Source organism: Meleagris gallopavo, chromosome 1 (assembly GCF_000146605.3).
Source record: "Meleagris gallopavo isolate NT-WF06-2002-E0010 breed Aviagen turkey brand Nicholas breeding stock chromosome 1, Turkey_5.1, whole genome shotgun sequence".
Taxonomy (NCBI): Eukaryota; Metazoa; Chordata; class Aves; order Galliformes; family Phasianidae; genus Meleagris; species Meleagris gallopavo.
Genome location: NC_015011.2, coordinates 45,839,872 through 45,859,951, shown reverse-complemented (window position 1 = coordinate 45,859,951; position 20,080 = coordinate 45,839,872). Strand labels below are relative to the sequence as shown.

The window sequence follows — 20,080 nt, the reverse complement described above, 5'->3', positions numbered from 1 at the left end:
ACACTGCCATCATTATTTTTTATGTTACTATTTGCCAAACTGGATCATCTGGAAAGCTAAACTTTTCACATCCATTTTTTTACCCACTTGCCAGTTGTTTCACGCTGACAGAAAAAAAACCCAAAACATTTCCACAATGAAAGTGCTATCATTGTCTATTCTCCCCTATGATTTACTGAAATGATGGTAATGCCTGTAGCTGTCAGTAGGCCTACCGCAGACTGAAAATGCTTTTAAGAGACAAGGTAAGCCATCTCATAAATGTAGCACCAAAGAGTCACTGAGAAGTGTGGCTTTTCTTGTTCTAATGCTGCTTTAACCCTAACGTATTGAGAATATCTCCACTATCTCATTCTTGTCTCAGTGAAGCATTATTTTAGAAACTACAGTTTTGGTAGAGCCATACTGTTGGCTCATTCCCCAAACCATCACCCTGTACTCACATCCTCCTCCTGTTCCTGCCTCTATATCCGTCTTGGTGGCAAGCACACGAGCACAGTTTAAGCCAGCAGAAGTGGGGAAGAAATTTCCTACCCCAACCACTTTCCTACAGCCTCTTCTCCACTAGCCAAAAAATAGAGGATAGCTTTCATTGTATTTTTTATTTTCTTCCCTGTGGTGCTGAAGATGTATGGATGCTAAGGAAGAACAACAACAGTGGTGCAAAAAACTTCAGTCCAAAGACACGCTCACCAACAATTAGAAACAGTGGTATATCCTCCCAGAGGTCCCTTCCAATCCCTACAGTTCTGTGATTCTGTGATTACTGAAGTTAATAATGTTTTTATAAGCTTTAAAATGGAATCTTCTGCTCTTCAAATTCTTCATCATGACAAATGTAGCTGTTTTAGCATATGCTCATTTCCCTATCTGTGGGACTTTCCCTTAATATAACTTATGGTACTTGAATACTCTAACTATTAAATGAAATGTCATAGGCTGAATGAATAGGTTTCATTAGAATATGACCTAATTTATTAAGTCAATTAAGATAAAAACATAGCTTTGGAGGCAGGAATCAAGACAGTCAACTAAGCTAATCTATGTTCTCCTTATGGCTCTGACACTGTCTTCTGGATTGCTCTTGCAGTTCAGTAAAGAGATACACAGATTAAAATGTAGAATATAAGAATTAATTGGATACTTTTCCCAAGCAGTTTGAGATGTGAGTAAGAAGCAGAAAACAACAACTAAGTCAGGACAGTTCAATTATCTGGAGTTATGAAATGGAAGCCATTTCTGAGGCACCTCATTAAGCCACTATTTAAAGGTACTATCTGAAGGCAAAGAACATTGGCATACGCAGGACAGGTTTGAAAGACTTTATGTTTTGCCAGAAATGACTGTTTCATTTTGTCTTCAACTTTGCTTGTAAGACCAGAGTAGAAAAGGTAGTTGAGCCAGAAATGGAGTTGTCCTATAGGCAAAATTCAGCCTCTATGGCAAAAATTAGACTGCTCTTGGATCAATTATTCATTCAAATATATCCTACATTTATTTCATCAGGGTTTTGCTTTAATTACAACCAGCTCACATGTATCTATTTTTTGCTGCCTCTCTGCATAGAAGAACAACATACTAATTCATACTAGGGCAAACAGTAAACAGGGCTTCCTTAAGCTAAGAGAATCTGTATGAATTAACAGAGAATAGGCCTCGGTTCTGACTGATAAAAAAAAAAACCCACACATAAAATGAGAATACAGCTACCTACATAGACACTGCATATTGCATTTTTTTTTTTACATTAAAATAATACCCCATAAAAAAAAAAAAAGCCCTACTGATTTCATTATTTTCCTTTTGCAGAAACAGAAAAGAATCAAGCCTATATTGTTCTTCTCAGTGTCCGAAAAAAGCGTGCTGGAAATTATAATGACCTATGTTTCATCACAAGCTTTAAGAAAAACATTCTGCAATCATTCAAAAGAAAAACTTACCCCACACTGCCATGAAAACAGCAAAAAAGACAGTAGCTCCATTGTCAAAAAGGTGTGTTACCTGATGGGGATATCAACAGTTCAATCAATTTATGATAATACAGATTTAATTTTGCATTTTTGTACTTTTTGCTTTCCATTTCCTTCATAACAGTGTTGCAGTTGTGTCAGCATCCCTCACCCCCTAATATAATTAGCACCGTCATGAGTGCAGCTGGCCTGACAATCCTGAGGACTGAAACTGTTCCCTTGATGTGGGACATGCACCTTTCAAAGCACTCCACATTGACTCACTAGTCTCTAGCCTGGGCTGCAAATGACCCCTGCCAACAGTAACGATGTGCCTAATTTCAGACCCAAAGCATTCATTTTATGGAGCCATGTACAAAGGATGGATCATAAGATAAAACCTGATGCCAAGGACACTGTAGCACATGCATGTAGGATGTGACCTCCGGTACTGCTGAATCTGTAAGTGCAAATGGCATTCAGGTGTTTTACAGCCCAAAATGAGTCCTTGTAAAATACAATAGATGTTAACATTGGCTGAATTTGATCTGTCCTTTTGAAGATTTTATCTATCCAAGCTCACTAAAGACAATTGCAAAAGGTGAAAGGAATTCTGTTACAAGGGAAGCATTTTATTTGTATAGTTTAAAGGGTACCTTGGCATAAACACAGCTGTCTGACAGCCTCATGAAAGGACAGTATTTATCACATATAGGACACATTATGATATCTGTAGCTTGGCAGACTTCTTTACTGAAAAATAAAATAGATAAAAGTTAGTAGTTTGATGCACAGCAATCAGCTGTAAAATGGATTGACATGTTTTGCTAATAAAAGTCAGTTACTTATTGAAAAACACTGGTTCTTCCTATAACTGAAGCCAAGATGTACTTAACTGTATGTGTATAATTACGGTTTGTTGACTGTTGAAGACTTCAGCATTTGTAGTGCATTGTAGTGCATTGAAGTGCAATGAACATTTCCTCAAGGTCAGTCTAGCAATAGTTCTTTACCATTTCCAGGTTTTCCTTGAGACAGAAGTGGCCTTCAGTTGGAGAGGGGTAAGAATGAGTGTAAATAAGCTTGACTCATTCTTGTGACTTCTCTCAAGGATTGTCTTAAGTGTGCAAGAATACAGGGATGTGGAACAGAAGAGTGAGAGGGTTCTTCATTTGAAAAATGCTTCCCTGAGGTGAGCCTTTGGAGAAGTCCTGGAAGAGTGAGAAAAATTCCCACTCTTCTATTGGCTTGTTATGACAATAATGAAGGAGCAGAAGCCTTATTTTTCCTACTTCAAGCTGAGTGGCCAGCACCATCGGGAACCATCCCAATTCAGGAACACAATACAAAGGAAGTTCAATATTGGATATTTTATGAGAACCAAGGAGTATTTTCCTGTGTATTTAGCCAACCATCCAAAATGAAATAATTAGTAATACTTATAAAGAGCTCTTAGATTAATCATAATATCCCACGGCTATAATTTCCCTTATAAAAGTGTCCACATTACCTGACTTGGCAGTGGTTCAAAGTAGTGACTCCATACAAAAAGACAAACAATCCAATGAAGGCAGCTGGGAAGAGCATCCCCGTGTACCAGCCTAACCAGGCAAAGTACAGCCCGATTTTCTCACCAAAGTATCGTCTGTTTTAAAATACAACACAGAGAATTTTCCTGCTAATTAGAATAAATCTGCTTAATCATGCCCGTTAATAGAAAATAAATATTTCTATCCTATCTGAGGAACAGATTAAAGAGCAGGGCCAGAAGAAAAAGTCTTCAATTAAGACAAACACTCCACATTGAAAAACCTGTGCATTTCAAAAACTGAAAATTCTGTGAATCTGAAAATTCATAAACCAGTGTTTATAATAATATTAGCAGAGAACTCAAGAGAAGAAATACTGAGTTATTTTTAAAAACTTGTTCTTTATGTCTGGGAAACTGGTGGCTTTCTTTGCTTTAGCTGTGTATTGTACTTCCCAAGTAACTGCACTGAAATCATTTTCACCACTAAAATTGATATAACAGAAAAATGACACAAGCCCAAATTACTTCTGAGAAATCAGTCAGTGAAAGGTTATTCTCCAATCAAGTTTATTTTCACTTCTTTCTTTCTTTTATTACCTCAGTTCCTGGAAAAATAATCACATGATTCTGTTGGAGTGGAGAGAAAATTATGAGCGAGGTCTGAAAAAAAATATCTGAATCAATCCTAATGTATTAGCTATATTGTTTAAATACTAACTGCAAAGTGGTGAGGAATTTCTTATTTGCTACATATTCTTTAGCATTTTTCATATTTCCAAATGCACTCACACTTTTGCTTATATATCAATGCATACATCAAGCAAACAAAAAACCTTCTGGACTTATCAGCACAGGAGCAATCTGTGTGCATTATTCTTTATTTGGGAATTGTGCACAGTAGGGTGATAATCAGATTGGAATACTGTACCAATCAATATGCAATTATCACAATTACAATGAAAATTTTAAGAGATTCTTTGCAAGAATAGTTTTAAAGAATGAGGTAAGATGATTTTCTTGCACTTCAGAGGCATTGAAGCCAGCTTAAATGTGCATGTCAAGTGAATTTGAAAACAGCTGCTGATGAAAACCTGTATTTATACATTTATGATGAAACTTTTGATCCGTCCAGAAACAAAGAGTGCAGTGAGCCAGCTTTGCTGGCTCCTTTGTGCTACTCTAAAATATTTTTTTGCCAAACTTTCACGGTCAGGAAGAGCCGTATGATGTGCTCCAGGGCTGGAAGCAATGAGGAAGAGAAAGAAACATTTGGTCAGTGATAAACAAAATGTCAGTTTTCAAACTGGGATGGGAATGATAAGGTTGAAACTCTATGGGTAAGGATCAGGGGGTGAGCCAACAAGGCAGACATCCTAGTGGGGATCTGTTATAGACTGCCTAACCAAGATGAAGAGACAGATACGGTATTCTATGAGCAGCTAGCAGAAGTTCTGCAGTCAACAGCCCTTTCTCTCATGGGGGACTTCAACTTCCCTGATATATACTGGAAATACAATGCAGGGCAGAAGAAGCAGTCTAGGAGGTAAGTGTGTGGAAGATGATAACTTCTTGATAGTAAGAGAGCCTACCAGGGGAGGCTCCACTAGACCTGCTGTTCACAAACATAGATGGCGATGTGGAGGTCAGGAGTTGTCTTGGGAAGAGCGACCAGAAAATAGTGGAGTTCTCTATTCCTGGTGAAGTCATGAGCTGAGCACTGGTGAGGCACCTGGAGTATTGTGTTTAGTTTTGGGCCCCTCACTACAGGAAAGATGTTGAGGCCCTGGAGCGTGTCCAGAGAAGGGCAACGAAACTGGTGAGGGGTCTGGAGCACAAGTCTTATGAGAAGCGGCTGAGGGAGCTGGGATTGTTTAGTCTGGAGAAGAGGAGGCTCAGGGGAGACCTCATTGCACTCTACAACTTCCTAAAGGGAGGCTGGGGTGAAGAGGGGTTTGGCCTCTTCTCCCTGGCAATGAACAGGACCTGGGGAAATGGCTGCAAATTGTATCAGAGGAGGTTTAGGTTAGACACGAGAAAAAACTTTTTCTTTCAGAGAATGGTCAGGCACTGGAATGGCTCCCCAGAGAGGTCGTGGAGTCACCATTCCTGGAAGTGTTCAAGAGGCGTCTGGATGAGGAGCTGCGAGATATGGTTTAGTAGCTTGTGGTAGCAGTGGTAGTGAGAAGACGGTTGGACTAGATGATCTTACAGGTCTTTTCCAACCTTGTGATTCTATGATTCTATGATTCTATGATTCACTGGTTGATGGGCACAAGACTGATCTACGCTATTTATTATCGTTGAGTTTACCAGCACTCTGTGAGAAGCCAAATATTGTCATGTTTCTATTCTTCTGTCATTTGACAGACTCAAATTTACAGGCTAAAGAGGTGGTAAGCTAACAATAACACACTCAGTTCTGACAAGGGCAGCAGGTCTGGCTGTGAAAAGACGCACTGCATTTTAGCCTTGACTTAGCAGTGTTAGTGAACTCTTTGGCCTAATTATTTGGTTGACACACAGGATGTCAAGCTAAGCCTGCTCCATTGAAATAGAAAGTTCACATTTTGAGCTTACTTCAATTGAATATTTATGGTCCTGTTTTCCTCCATGTACAAAATTCAAAGTAGAGAATTAAACTTGATATTAATTAAGATTTATCCTTTTGAATTATTCCCTGTATCCAAGAATGAATGCTTCCCCATTCCACACGACATTTTGAAAAATGTTTCTGATAAACTTTTTTTTCTTTCCTGTTGAGTCTTTCCATCAAACAGGATGGAACACAAAATATGATTCTTTCTCATGATCTAGAGATCAAGCAAGCATTTAGATCTAAGATGAAGACCCAAACAAGTTTCACTGTGTGCACATGCACAACAAGGAGTGACCCAAATATCTTCAGTGGAAGGAAAAGGCAGCTGGGGCCACCTCTGAGCCTGGTTTTAAAAATAAGTGCTGTATGTTGACACTACTTTGGTACCTGTAAGCTTAAATATGGACGAGCACCATTAGTCTTCTATTATCCCCCTTTGCTTCGCAGCAGATTTCCAACAGGTTGTACTACTGCAAGTAGCATCAGGATAAAGCTAATATTCATTTCCTATGGCCCTGTAGTTACCATATTTCTATTAGCATATTTCTACAGCACTCAAGCTGTAGAAACAAGTCGTGATAACGACATGGTCTTTGGAGACCTGCCTAGGTACCACATTCCCATTTCCACATTTATTCCCACCAGTAGCTGGGTTCAACTAAACACTCTCTATTCCCAGGAGAAATAGATGGCTCAGAGATTCCTTTGCCACTAAAGTCATACCACATAAAATGAACAAGCTCTTTGCTTCTTGTCTGTTTACTGTTTACAGAAGAGAAATTTCATAGAACTGTCCACAGTGAAGTCAGTTCTATTACCTGCATGCTGGCACTTTACCTAAAACTCAGTTATATAGGTAAAGATGTCAGGGGATTTTTTTCCAGAGTGCATTACTTATACCTGAATTTCACCTATTATCACTCTACTAATTGTAGACCTCTTTGCAATTTTCCAGGCTTGATGACATTTGCATGTTTGTTAATTTTTGTATCTTATTTCCATAACATTTCTCAGGCAATCAGTCATAATAGAAAAAAAGGCTATGTACTTTTTGTAGTTCTCCCACAGAAAATTTCCTCCATATAAAATTCTCAAAAGCAGAGAAACCAAAAATCCCCAATAACCCATCTCTTCTATCCTTATATAAACTATACCACTAGAACTAAAAAAAAAAAAGTAAGAAATCTCCGTTTCTCAGTTTTATGCTCACAAGTGTATTAACTCACCAACACAATCTGCCTTAATGTTTAACTCTTTCTCCCCTTATTCCATTCCAATACCACTGACTTCAAATGGGCCAAAATTCCAATCTCTGTATTTAATGATAATGTACATTTTTGAAGTAACAAAGTCTAATTTCAAACCCATAAAATATTATGCTTATTGACATTCATAATATATTATAGCAGTTGACAATGTTGCCTGTGGCGGGTTGGGGGGAAGAGGGGGGAACTTGCTATTCGTTCTAAGGATCTTCAGTTATTCCTGCTAAGTAACTATGGATGCAAAATTCCAACAGGAGTGTAATTAAAATCATGGTACCACATTTGGTGTTTTATAATTATGTCTCTGTGATTGTGTCAAGCCTGTACCTTCATACTGGTGTGTTTCAAAGCAGAGTGAAAGCAGAATCATGCAGTTCCCCTCAAGTGACTTTTTCTCATTTATTTCTGGTGACTATCTGTAATAACAGCCAGATGATGAGATTAAAGGAAATCTGGAAGGCATCAGATTAACAACACCAGAGACATAAGGTTTGTTTTTACCAGCTAAGGAAAAAAAACCCAGCATCAATGTATGGATGGTTTTGTTTACCATTGTGGTGACTTGACTTTAAGGTAAAACACCATATCCGTTAATAAAAGCATCATTTTATTATCTTCACCTAATTTACTCCTTAACTTTTCTAAAGCATATATTGAAGGGAAACATCAGCTAGCAGCAGTGAGATCTGGCCAGATGTCTGTGGAAGAATTAACATCCATCCACTCCTTTTGTACAGATGGCAATACTACTCCCTTCAAGCACAGCCCACACAGTTGTTGTTCTGGGAAAAAGAACAAAGAAGTTGCTCCTGCTGCAGAGCTGGTAAAATAAAAGCTTTTGTTTAATGTATGCTTGCTGAGATACTTCCAAGGAAAATGAACATTTTGCTCCAAACAAAATCTCCAGCTCACTAGACATGTGAGCTCCTGCAATCGGCAGTAGATAAAAAAGATTTGTCAGGAATCAGGGAAATGTGAGAGATCTAACATTCATGCAGTGAGAAGAAGGCATTCCACCCCTTTCCTATAACCCCTCCTTTTGTGCATTCATAGCCACCAATGGTGTGCTCCAGGAAGCTAATGGCAAGGCTGGGTTTGAGCGGCAGCTTTCATCCCTGCTGAGCTTGAAGCTATGGAGACTTACACTGCTGTGAACACTCAGGTAGTCTTGTAACTCTCTCTCCCACTCTCTTCCTTGGATTCAGGCACCTGTTCTGAACCACCACATGCCACTCATGACCTCAGCTAAGGGGTCTGCTACTTTGCTTATTTTCTCTTGCAAAATAGTTGTGGAAAAATCTTTGCACTGTCTGATGAAAAGCTAAAGGTTTGTACAGAATGTAAGAGATCACACCCAGACTCAATTAGCAGGCTTCTTCCAAGGTCCTTTACAATTGTTTATTCTTATACTTAAGAAATCCTCCAGTTGCCCAAGGATCACAAAGAAAGTTTAACTAAGACCCTGATATTGTTTTGCAGCACTCTCACAAACAAGAAATGTTGATGAAGAACAATGGACCCGACCACTGTGGGCAAATTATTTAAATAGAAATTATAAAGATAAGTTGTTTATATTGTGACACTGATATTGTATAACTGGGAATTAAAACATCAACAACAAAACCCTTCACTGTAACTGCTGACCCCTCAGCAAATTAGTAATTTCCATATTTTGACAAAATTTCTCTATTTCTGTTCACGCCAATATATTAAAGAAGAATTAGGAAGCTCTCAGAAATAACTTATGAGGTACAAATACATTACTTTATTTTCTAAAGCATTTTTTAAAAAAATGACTCAGTAAAATTATTTGATTGTATTTCTCTCTGAATTGTTCTCCATGGAAACTGAACATCTCCTGTTTTGTGCAATGGATGGGTTTTATATGGCCTTAAACAATAACATCCTCTGACTCCAGGGCATCCTTTGTGAATATTTCTATCTAGAAGTAATTTTGAGAATCAATAAAAAACAAGCGTTTCTATCAGTTACAGGACTTATTAGAGGAGAAGATAACTGTATGCATAACAGTATCTTCAGTGATCCCAGTACACTTTAAGACTGTTCACAGGCTTATGTAGCTTCACATTTGCCTTTTCAAGCAGAAAAAGCCCACCAATGCCCAGCAATAGTTCTGCTACTGTGATCAGCAAATGCTGTATGTGTATAAAAACTATGTAATCCTCTATTAGTGCATGCATGCCTATTTGGAAACCTGACTTAAAAGAGCTGTAAAAATTTGAAGTCACATCTCAGCTTTCTCAGTGTTTCATCTTTGCAGGTTACTTCCAAGATGAAAATAAACTTGGACTGTAATGATGCAACAGTGGTAGGGAGGTAGTAGAGGAGAAACAACAAGCTTTCAGTCATTATTAGTGTTGTCAAACATAGTAGCACATGGTATATGTGAGCTTTATCTCTGTACTGCCTGTGAGTATCATTGAACTTCAATTGGAGCTACTTCTGTGGTTATTTTTTGGACAAAAATAAGAAGAGCTAATCAATGAGAGGCTTTTTATCAAAGCCACACTTTGAGGAAGAATAGCTCCCTCAGCGGGCATCCATGCAATCATGTCTCCCTAGGCTCTACTCTCTTTTTTCTCTCTTAAATATTCTGCAACTCCTTCACGAGAAGTTACGGTGTCAGAAACCACTATAAGGACGCTCCCTTCACATTCAGAGACTCCTACAAACCTTTTTATAAATACCTCTTTCAATGTAGTTGTACCCTGAATGAAATGGATTCCCCTGATCTCAAGATCAGTTTCTAAAAACCACATGAATTTACTGAGTACTATGTGGTTTTGAGAGAAAAAAGATAATCCATGTTCACACCACCTAGACTGAAGCATATTAAAAGCATGAAAGTCTTACCTCACTAGATCCAGTGGTTGGTATTTATACCAGACTCCCCAGGAAGCCCAGCACTCGTAGAGCAGGTGTCTGTGGTTTTCTGCCCCATGGGTTTTTATCGAATTCTTACTTCTGTAGCTTCCCTAAAATACAAATCGAGATATTAATGAATAACAACAGCAAAAGAATAGATAAGAAGGCTCTCTCATTCCTGGTATGCATAATACAATTTTATGCAATCTCCATACTTGTGAGTCACAATCTAAAATTTATTTTAAAAGGAAGATTTCCTGGTTTCCTTTGTATGCAATGAGACTTGAGGTTATTCTTCTTAAGAAATACGATAACTGGTGTTCAAGTCGAAGGCTAAAACTGGAGAATCTCAAGGAGAAAACCACATGCTATTTTTCCCCTTTGCCAACATACTGATTTATCACAATCAAATACTTTTTACAGAACAAATCTAAACAACTCTTTCTACTCCTTTCCGTTTGCAATAAAAACGGCATTTTTTTTTTTTTTAAAGCATTACTAAATGGAAAGATGTCAGAGGCAGCTGTGGAATCCAAAGGAGAATAATAATGTTAGTAAGATTGAGAATTTTTGCACAGTTAAAGATTCATGTCATGGGAAGTGTTTCTTCAAAAAAGAAAAAGAGAATACCTCATGAAGAGGAAATGCAGCTTCATAGGAGCCATTACTGAGCAATCGATTCAGACCTAAAAACCAAAAGTATCCAATTATTTAACAGTCGGACCAGAAAAACTGCTAAGTGAAAAGCAAAGAACAGTTTCAGGATACACAGCTAAATGAAGCTTGAAGACTATTGATAGTAAGAATCAAATAGAAAAAATCATCTTTTATAGGTTTTGAATACCTAGGATATAACACAAGCAAAGAAGATTTGTTCAAATATCAAGCAAAATGCCTGAGGTTTAAAGACTCATTTGCCAAATCCATCTTTAGTCCAACTTCAGTGAAATCCAGGACCTCACAGGAAGATAAAAGTTTGGTATCATATACTTCATTCTAAGGAAGCTGTGCAAATAAAGGGCAGCACTTCCTGGGAGTGGAACACTTCAGGAAGGATCTTTACTTTTTTTTAACTGCAAGCTAGTAAAACAACATAAGTGCTTAATTCCTTGCTGTAAAATATGTTCAATTTATGTCTTATGAAAGCCCCTTGGACTAACAGACAGAACAGGAACATGATGGGCTCAAGTAGTAGAAGAACAGGGAATATGCTTGAACCTGAACAAAACAATTGCTCTCTGGCACAAAAATGTAGTCATAAATCCCATTCAGTTTGGCTTTGTCCCTCCTCAGTGAGAACTAGAACAGAAATAATGAATGATTGCTGAGATGTGGGCACTTTTCACATGGAAAGTCATTCAGATAGAACTGAATAACTACAACACAATGTAAAACTAAATCCTGGCACTAACAGCCTGGAGGTATTTGAGCCCCTTTGATGCAAAGGAAAAGAATCCCAATTCCATCTCTGATTCACAGGGAATGATAGCAGTGAGAACACAGCAATGAGAATTATTTATTCAACATAAATAACATGTTCAGTGATAGCATTAGTATCTGCTTGGCAGAATATCTTTTCTCCTGAAGTGTCTTTGGCAGAAAAGCAAAACGTACAGTTGAGCTGGGCTCTATTCAGCCCACTGATCTGTGCAAGGTTTAGTTCATATAGGTACCTCATGAGCAGATATGTAAGGGAATTTGGGAGGCAGGCAGGGATTTCATTGTGGGTGTGTGCACTACATTCACCACATGAATCCTCCCCTTTCTTCTCTCTTTTTCTCTCACTGTCATTGCTCAAAGCCATGACTTCCCTCATCCCTCCCTTTTGACCTAAGGTAGCTACAGAGCTACAGGATCTCGCTTCTCCCTTTTGGAGGAACAGATATTCAGAGATGCCTTACAGGCTGGGATGGACAGCAGCACAAATTTTGCTTCCAGTATGTATGTCTTTGAAAGAGTAAAAGGTGGTTTTCTGCAGAAAAGGTTTCTTTGAGTCAGATTCTTTCCTCATTGAGGTAATAAATCTCATGGGGGGACATAAATGCCTGGGGTAGCAGCCCAGCATTCTAGTGAAGTGGTCAGCTCTTTCTAGGAAAATCCCCTGCCACATAGCAATGGGTGAGATGTGCACCGTTCTAAAAATGTCATTATAAACAAAGCAAAAGAGCCAGACTGCTACTTATTTTTCTGATAGGATTTATCATCCACATTAAAAGTACTTACCAATTTTGTTTTTCCCTTCTTCATATTTCACTCTTTGTAAGATATGGTGTACAATTCTACTTCTTGTAGCATTATTGAAGAAAGTGTCTTTGTTGTGTATGATGAAGCTATATAAAAACAAAAACAAGGCCGTCTTAGGAATATGTAGTAGCATATTTAAAGCAAATATTAAGTTCCACTGTTTTCTGTAGCATGTTTAAAATCTATGTGAGCAAGCGTAAGGAAGATTAAAGGACATCAGATTAACTGAGATGATTCACCGGATGAGATGATCTCAGTAACTGTATTCATTCCCTAGCAAAGAATGGCTTGAAGAAATCTGAATAAAGATCAATGATATCTAAGCATTCATTATGATAAGCATTACATTTAGATAGATTCACTGAGAACTAGAAAATAGTTGCATAAAAATTTGCAAAAGAGTAAGATTTGTAAGTGCAGCTGTAGAGATTCACATTTCATTTCTATTTCTGGCTTCTTTATTATGCTTTACCATTAAGAATCAGATGAAAGCAGCCACATGGCAAAAAAAGGACACTAAAAATTAGCTTGCAGAAGCTACTCATAGAGTGATGCATGAATGCAGGTTCAATAGCTTAGACAGAATTGTGAAGGGTCTAGGAAATTAAAAAAAAAGCAAACAAAACAACACAAAATTCATTGTACTGGGTAGATTTTCTGGCACTGTATGTTTTATATAGATTTATTAGCCACAACATATATATTTGAGAAAAACAAGATATTTTAGCACATCATCATATCACTGGAAATATTTAATGCCAGAATCTCAGTTTAGAAATACCAGCTCAACTTCACAGAACCACAGAATGCCCCAGGTTGGAAGGGACCTCAAGGATCATGAATCTCCAGCCCCCCTGCTACAGGCAAGGCCACCAGCCTTCCCAGATGAGTTGTGTAAAGGCTTCAGAATAGACTGTGAAAGTCATTTAGACACTTGAATAAGCAGAGACATGGTTTGAGTTTCTGATGAAATATGTTTGTTCATATGTTTGAGGAAATTAAATATTTTTATAATTATGGCCCTTAGTAACTGATTGAATGGAAGGGTCATACTTAAAAAAAAAAAAACAAAACAGAAAAAAAACTTAGGATAGGATGTAAGATTGTTTTCTTCTGTGTCAGTGAAGAGCTCTGGGGAACTGAATAAACTGATAAATAAAAAGGTAAAATCAGAGATTTTATAAAGAGGCCAGAGCATATGCTAGATTAATCTAGTGTAAAAGGAAAAAATCTTAATAGAGAGTTTGGCATGCATCTACATCACATTCTATTCTGTGTTATATGGGATTTACTGCTCCATTTTCCCCTCAGATAATTTTCCCAAATGAAAACCCTCTTCTTTAGAGCAAATAGGAAATGCTATATGGCTCTGCATCTCTACATTCATTTGGAAAGCCAGGCAAGGAGTCCAAGACTCCACATGCTCCTTCCTTTTTATCCAAAAATCACTACTGAACTTTCCATACAAGACAACCTGTAAGTTCATAATGTTCAGTTTCAAAGGCATGCAGCAAAAAATTCCAAAAGTAAAGATATAAAAGACAAATTCCTCTGAGAGCAGCACAATAAATAAAACTTGGTTTTCTAGAAACAACACCTTTCCCACTCTATCTCAGATACTCACAGGTCATTGCTGTGTCTACTATTTATCCAGTAGTACACTTCTGGCTTTATCCCATCTCCCAAAGTCCTACACGTGCCCCAGAGTGCCTGCTGTCATTTCTGCATATCAGCTGACTGCAGTGTGTCTGATCATTTACCACTGGGCTGGTACCAAACAGCATATATGCTTGGTGTGCGCTGACTGCTTTTGGCATAGGCACAAATTTGAGCCCCAGTCCCATTTCAATGAGTTAGTACTCACAAAATAAGTAAGACTCTGATTCTTTCTGGGACAAATAGACTTGTACTAAATGTAGTTGAAAGTAACCAGCACATAAAATAGAGTTGGTAGAAAAAAAAGGAAATGCTGTTATCACATAATTCATAATGTTAAGGAAATCAGATTAAAAACAGCCTAATCTCTGAAGCAGATAGAAGAGCATTGTATCCAGATAAAGCTAGATTTATGCACTAGGTTGTTCCAGTAGTAGCAGAGAGAAATTAAGACAGTACTAAAAAAGAAATGAATTGCTAGCATTTTTTCCACTGTTTCATTTTCTTTTCATGTCCGACTTTAATCTCCAAGATCTCACCTCCTAGGTATCACTAAATGTCAAAGAACAATGAAGGTAAATGAAGGTAACTTTTGAAATCAAACCAGCACAGTAATTTTCATTACCTATGACCTCTTGAAGGATTCAGTTGGGAATGTAAACAGTGATAATACAGGTAATGGTAAAAATCTGTAGCATTTATCTGTTCTCTTCGTGATAGAATGCTTTTTTGGTATCATGACTAGGACATTCTGCAACCATCAGCAGTTCTTTCAACCACTTTTCTGGTCAAGTAGCTTAACAGCCTTTCTGCATTTAGTTGCTTCTATTTTCATGAGTGAAAAAAAAAAAAGACTAAAATCAAATACTGTTCAATCTTAAAAGGAAGTAAGAACTATTTGATTAAAAGAACACTGTAGAGATTTGCACTCATTTATAAACTTAGCAATTGTAGTGTTGTAGCTGTTGATCTCACTTGGCCAAGAAAGAACAAGCAGATGTGCTTAAGAAGCAGCTGTCAACACTTCACTATGAATACTACCATGAAAAACTCTGCCTATTCCAGAACTAAGGCATATGTGAGCAGCAGAGTTTGGTCCTGCCCATCCTTGTGCTATTAAAATGCGTACAGGGACAGAAAGGGGAGAGAAGAGGGAGAATTCACAGCTGGGGAGAGAAGAGGGAGAATTCACAGCTGGAGTAGGTCAAGAACATGTATTCTCTAGCATACTCATGCAGACATGGATACAGAGATTATGTTGTAAAGGTATAAAAACAAAAACAAAAACAAAAACAACAACCTTGCCTAGTTTTAGAAAAAACTAAAAAAAAAAACAAAAACGCCCAACAAGGATTGTTTTGCCTTTGGTCATTTGATCATCTTGATTATTTCTGTGAAATTTTCTATAGAACATCCCCCAGAAGAATGGTGTTAGCAAAGCCAAGGGGACTGGTGCAGGGAATAAAAACAGGCAGAAATAACTGGGAGGAACTAAAAGGATGAAAATATCCCAAGTGACATTAATTACAACAATGCTGCTGGAGATTACAATTTTCACCCAAAAACAGAGAGGTTAGCTTCTGTCAGTTGAGAATCATGCACTTCAGTGCATGAAGATTTATGCTTTTGTACTACCTCCCTACTCACCTGCACTTTCTTGGCTTTTCTTCCTTCAAATTTTTTGTGCTCCAAGTTGTCACCTTTTGGAGTGATAAATTCATACTCACAGACTAATGATCGGGGCTTATTCATGATCTACAGCATTAAAATTCAAATAAAAAGACTTTTTCATTCTGTGGAGAATCTTACTCTTCAAACTTCAGTTCACAGAGGTCAAAGCTGAAAATATTTCCAAATTAGGTGCAGATAAACATCCATCAGGTGTTACTGAGCTATAAAACGCTCAAAGCAGAGACTTTCCACGCAGTTTTTTAACCCTTGCTGCTTTGAGATGGAATAGTTTCCTTAGCTGTTCTATTTCTGCTGCGCTTGTTAGAATTGCACTATACAAAAAGGTTGAATATTCATGAGAGTGATGCAGATTGTTTTCAGGTTCAGTGAGATTCAGGCTTCGTTTAGGAGAAAGTTCAGTTGAAGGTTTTAGTCACTTTGTCATCTCTTTTGCAAGGCAAAAAGTAAGCAAGGATTAATACACTGTTATTTTTATTCCTTGTGAAGGTAATGTATAGTTAGATAATAAATCCAGTGATTTCTTCCATAAGAGTTATATCCATTAGCCTATTTCTGTAAGCCTTATTTGTGTGAGCTGTCCTTACACAAAAACTATAAAAAAAGAAATAAAATCCCAATGAAGATAACGAGAGTACTTCTGCCAGGAAAGGTTCCAGAGCTGATCCTTAATTAAAGTCCCTTTAAAAACTGTCATTCTGGAAATACTGCTCTTACATTCCCACTGTAAGAGACGTGACAAGTCACTGAAGGTTAATTGTTTTGAGATTATATTTTTAGCTTTCTTAATTAGATTCTGAACTGGAGATTTCAAACTGACTTTCAATGGATGAAGCACAACAAAACCAAATGTCACCTAGAGAAAGGCCTCAAATAACTGTAAATTAAACAAAGAGCAAACTGCCAATGGATTCCTGTTCATGCATTCTCTTGACAATTTCACAGGTTGTATAAACCCAGTAGGAATAGAATTAGCTCTTGAATCTGTGTCCAATACCCATTTGAAAAGAAATTCTCTAACTTTTCTGTTTATTTTGGAGCAGCAAAAGACAAGGAAGGGCTATTTTGTCTTCAATGAGTGAGATGCACATTCTGAAAGTTGAACACCCATGGCCTAGTTACAAAGCTACAACGTGAGCATGTGTGCTCATACCAGTGTGCACCTTTGCTCCATGGGATCCCCTGACACTGAAATGCTTGGTGTCTGACACTCAACATACTAAAATGTATGATCGAAGCAAATGCCTTCTTCTGGAAGCAGTGAAAACCGAAGCACAGAAGATGATTGAGCATAGGAATTAATATATGAGAAGTATATTCCCCTTGTACAGAAAAAATGCCCACCCTTCTGCACTGCCAGGTAAACCACTGGTGTTAACTTGCTGTTGTTGGCTGAGGCAATGGCAGGTCTTCACCTCATTTGACATCAGAGGAAGTAAAGTCAACAGCTGTAATAATAGCAACAAGATGAACCTGCAGTATTCCAGTGAGAATATTACCACAATCCCTGTACATTATTTGTTTGAAAATAGGCATATGATGATTGCTTTCTGTTTTCACGTTATGTGACTTACAAGGCTGAAAGTAAGACAAATAGAAAGGCTTGAACTTTCAGACCAGAGAAGAAGACAATTTTTCTCTTGCAACATGATAATGCAAAGCCCATCAAATTTGAGGACTGTGGAGCACATTGCCAGTGTTGGCTGCACTGTCCTGTCACACCACTATATAGTGCAGATTTGGTACTTTCTGATTTCCACGTGATTGGGTCAACGAAATACGGACTGCATCAGCAACATTTTTCTAGCAACGATGCCATCATAGTAGCTGTGAAGCAGTGTGTCACCTTCGGTGGTGCAGATTTTTATGAGCACAGCATGCAGGCTCTTGTTCATCACTAGTGAAAATGCATAACTAATGGTAGTGACTATGCTGAAAAATAGTGTTGAGTAGCTGAGAATTTGCCCTATCAAGTAGTGGTATCGTGCTCTTTGTTGTAGTTTCTGTGGAAATAAATAGGGGTCATTAACTTCAGAGTGATCTATGTACAAACACAAGAATGACCATCTTGGTTCAAACCAAGAAAGTGTTCTTGCATTCCTGTGCCTTACTGTCAGTGATGACAGCTTTCTGATCCATCCGTGATCTCAGCATGAGACAGCCATCGGGACAGGGATGCAGATCATCTTGGTGAGGATGGCATTTATTAGGGATAATTGGAGCATCAGAGAAAATGTAAAATGCAACTCCACTCTGACAGACAAACATCTTGGAAATCTGACAAAATTACAGGACAATATTTTCTTGTATGTGGGGACTCAGTACAAAGGAGAATAATTGCATGAATCTCTGGTATATATTTTAATTTTACTTTTTAATTGATTTTAATTAATGCAGGTACTATCCTAGTCTCCAAATTGTGTAAAGTTTTAAACTAATTTTTACTGACATAATAAATAAATATTTTAGGGGCTTTATTCAATTATATAGTATATTAATATTTAAGCAGAGAGTTTGGGAAAACAGCTCCTGTAGTCTGAAATCTCTAAGCAGCAAATAGGAGTATTTTCCTAGCTAGTATACCACTACCTAAGAAATTGCAGATAATTACTAGTGTTACTATTCCCAGCTAACTAGCAGCTCACTACATAAAATAACTAAGACATAGTAGAAAAATAACTAATTACCATCATGTCTGAGGGAAAACATTTTTCAGATATAGTGAATTATGCATTCTTGCAACTGATAATTTTCAGAAGAAATGGCTTGGTGTAAATAAAGCCCTTCATAATCTGTGGCTGCAGAAGTGAGATACTGCTCAGAAGACTATCTTGAAAATTATCATTTTCTATTCTACAAAATCCCAATAAAATGCTTGTCTCAGCCAGACAGAACTTTCCTCCGAAAACAGATTTCCTATTGCTTAGGAAATACAGTGAATTTTGCCCTTCTTTTTTGGCTGGCTCCACATGTTAAATGCTGTCAGTTTTCTATCATTCCATGCCTTTAACAGTGTCTATCAGAAGTGAATACTGTACTTAGATCATGTTTCAAGCATCATCCATATCACACTGGAGACTTGAATATAAAAGCTTGACTAGATCGAAAAAAAGGTAAACTACCAGTGTTTATTGAGGTGAAAAATATCTGAGACTGTGAAGAAAGGAAGAAATTTAAGAGCCATGTTGCAATACTGAGTCAAACATAAAAGATGAACAAGCTCATTTAAGGAACAATACTTTAGAAAATTAAAAGCACATAAAATCACAATAGAAAGAAGAATTCTACTATCTCCATCCACAGTGAGTGGTCAAATTTACAGTGGATACATGAGAGATCTTGCCTACAAACTCAGCATATGAACATTTATATTTTCAAGTCAGTGGTGTTTGTGACTGTTCTACTATGTGATCATTAAGCAATAGTTAAAAATGTCTTGGATAAGTATCAATCATGATAACACAGAATTTCTAGACATGTTCAAGTGGCAAAAGTACATAGCTTGCTCTCTAGAAATACTTGTACAATAGTTAGAAAAACTATTTTTAGTGTAATTAAAAGACAGTCAGTGGGTGGTGAGATATTGTGTTGCATTGCTCATGGAGTATCAGTTATTGGGCAGTTGTGATGTTGCCGGGTGTTGGTCAACAGATGGAGAATAATTGCACTGTGGAAACTTATCAATATATACAGATACATATTGTTATAATTGCATTTTTGTTTCAGTTTCCCTTTTCTGTCTTATTAAATAGTTTTTATCTCAACTCATAAGTCCTATTTTGCTTCCAATTCTCTCCCTCATCTCAACTGGGGAGAGTGAGTAAATGACTGCATGGTGTTTAGCTGCTGCTGGGTTAAGCCAAAACACAAATATTGAATGAGTCACTATATTTCAAAGTCCTTGTGAAGGAGAATAAGACTGATACGGTCAAAAGGCTGGAACATGATGGGAGTACAAGGATCCTCCCAGAGCCAACTGCTTTTTGGAGAAGTAAGGCAGCTCAGCCAGCACTATATCAGTCCCCTCATTAAAGGAATTGAAGACTAAACAGAAAGCAAAATAGAAAATATCATAACTTCTGGGGAGTTAGAGCTTCAAAATTTGCAATGATATAAGTGCCAAACAACAACAGGAATGCTAATGAACCCAAAACAGTATTTACAAAGAAGCTTGCTAGTATACCAAATCAAATATGAGCAATGCAGAATAAGGAATAAAATACTATGGTTTATACATGCCAACTTTCCTTCCTGTCACCAAAAA

General features: G+C 37.5%; 1 protein-coding gene across 1 annotated transcript in view; it reads right to left on the bottom strand.

Moving 5' to 3' along the window:
* ANO4 (anoctamin 4) overlaps positions 1–20,080 on the bottom strand; it is a 116,699-nt gene that overhangs the window by 36,880 nt on the left and 59,739 nt on the right. Inside the window, exons 7-12 of the mRNA XM_031553997.1 lie at positions 12,451–12,557; positions 10,858–10,913; positions 10,216–10,337; positions 3,460–3,594; positions 2,606–2,702; positions 1,941–2,001 (exon numbers count right to left, since the gene is read on the bottom strand). Of these exons, the coding sequence (XP_031409857.1) occupies positions 1,941–2,001; positions 2,606–2,702; positions 3,460–3,594; positions 10,216–10,337; positions 10,858–10,913; positions 12,451–12,557 (578 nt within the window). The remainder of the gene's footprint in view (positions 1–1,940; positions 2,002–2,605; positions 2,703–3,459; positions 3,595–10,215; positions 10,338–10,857; positions 10,914–12,450; positions 12,558–20,080) is intronic.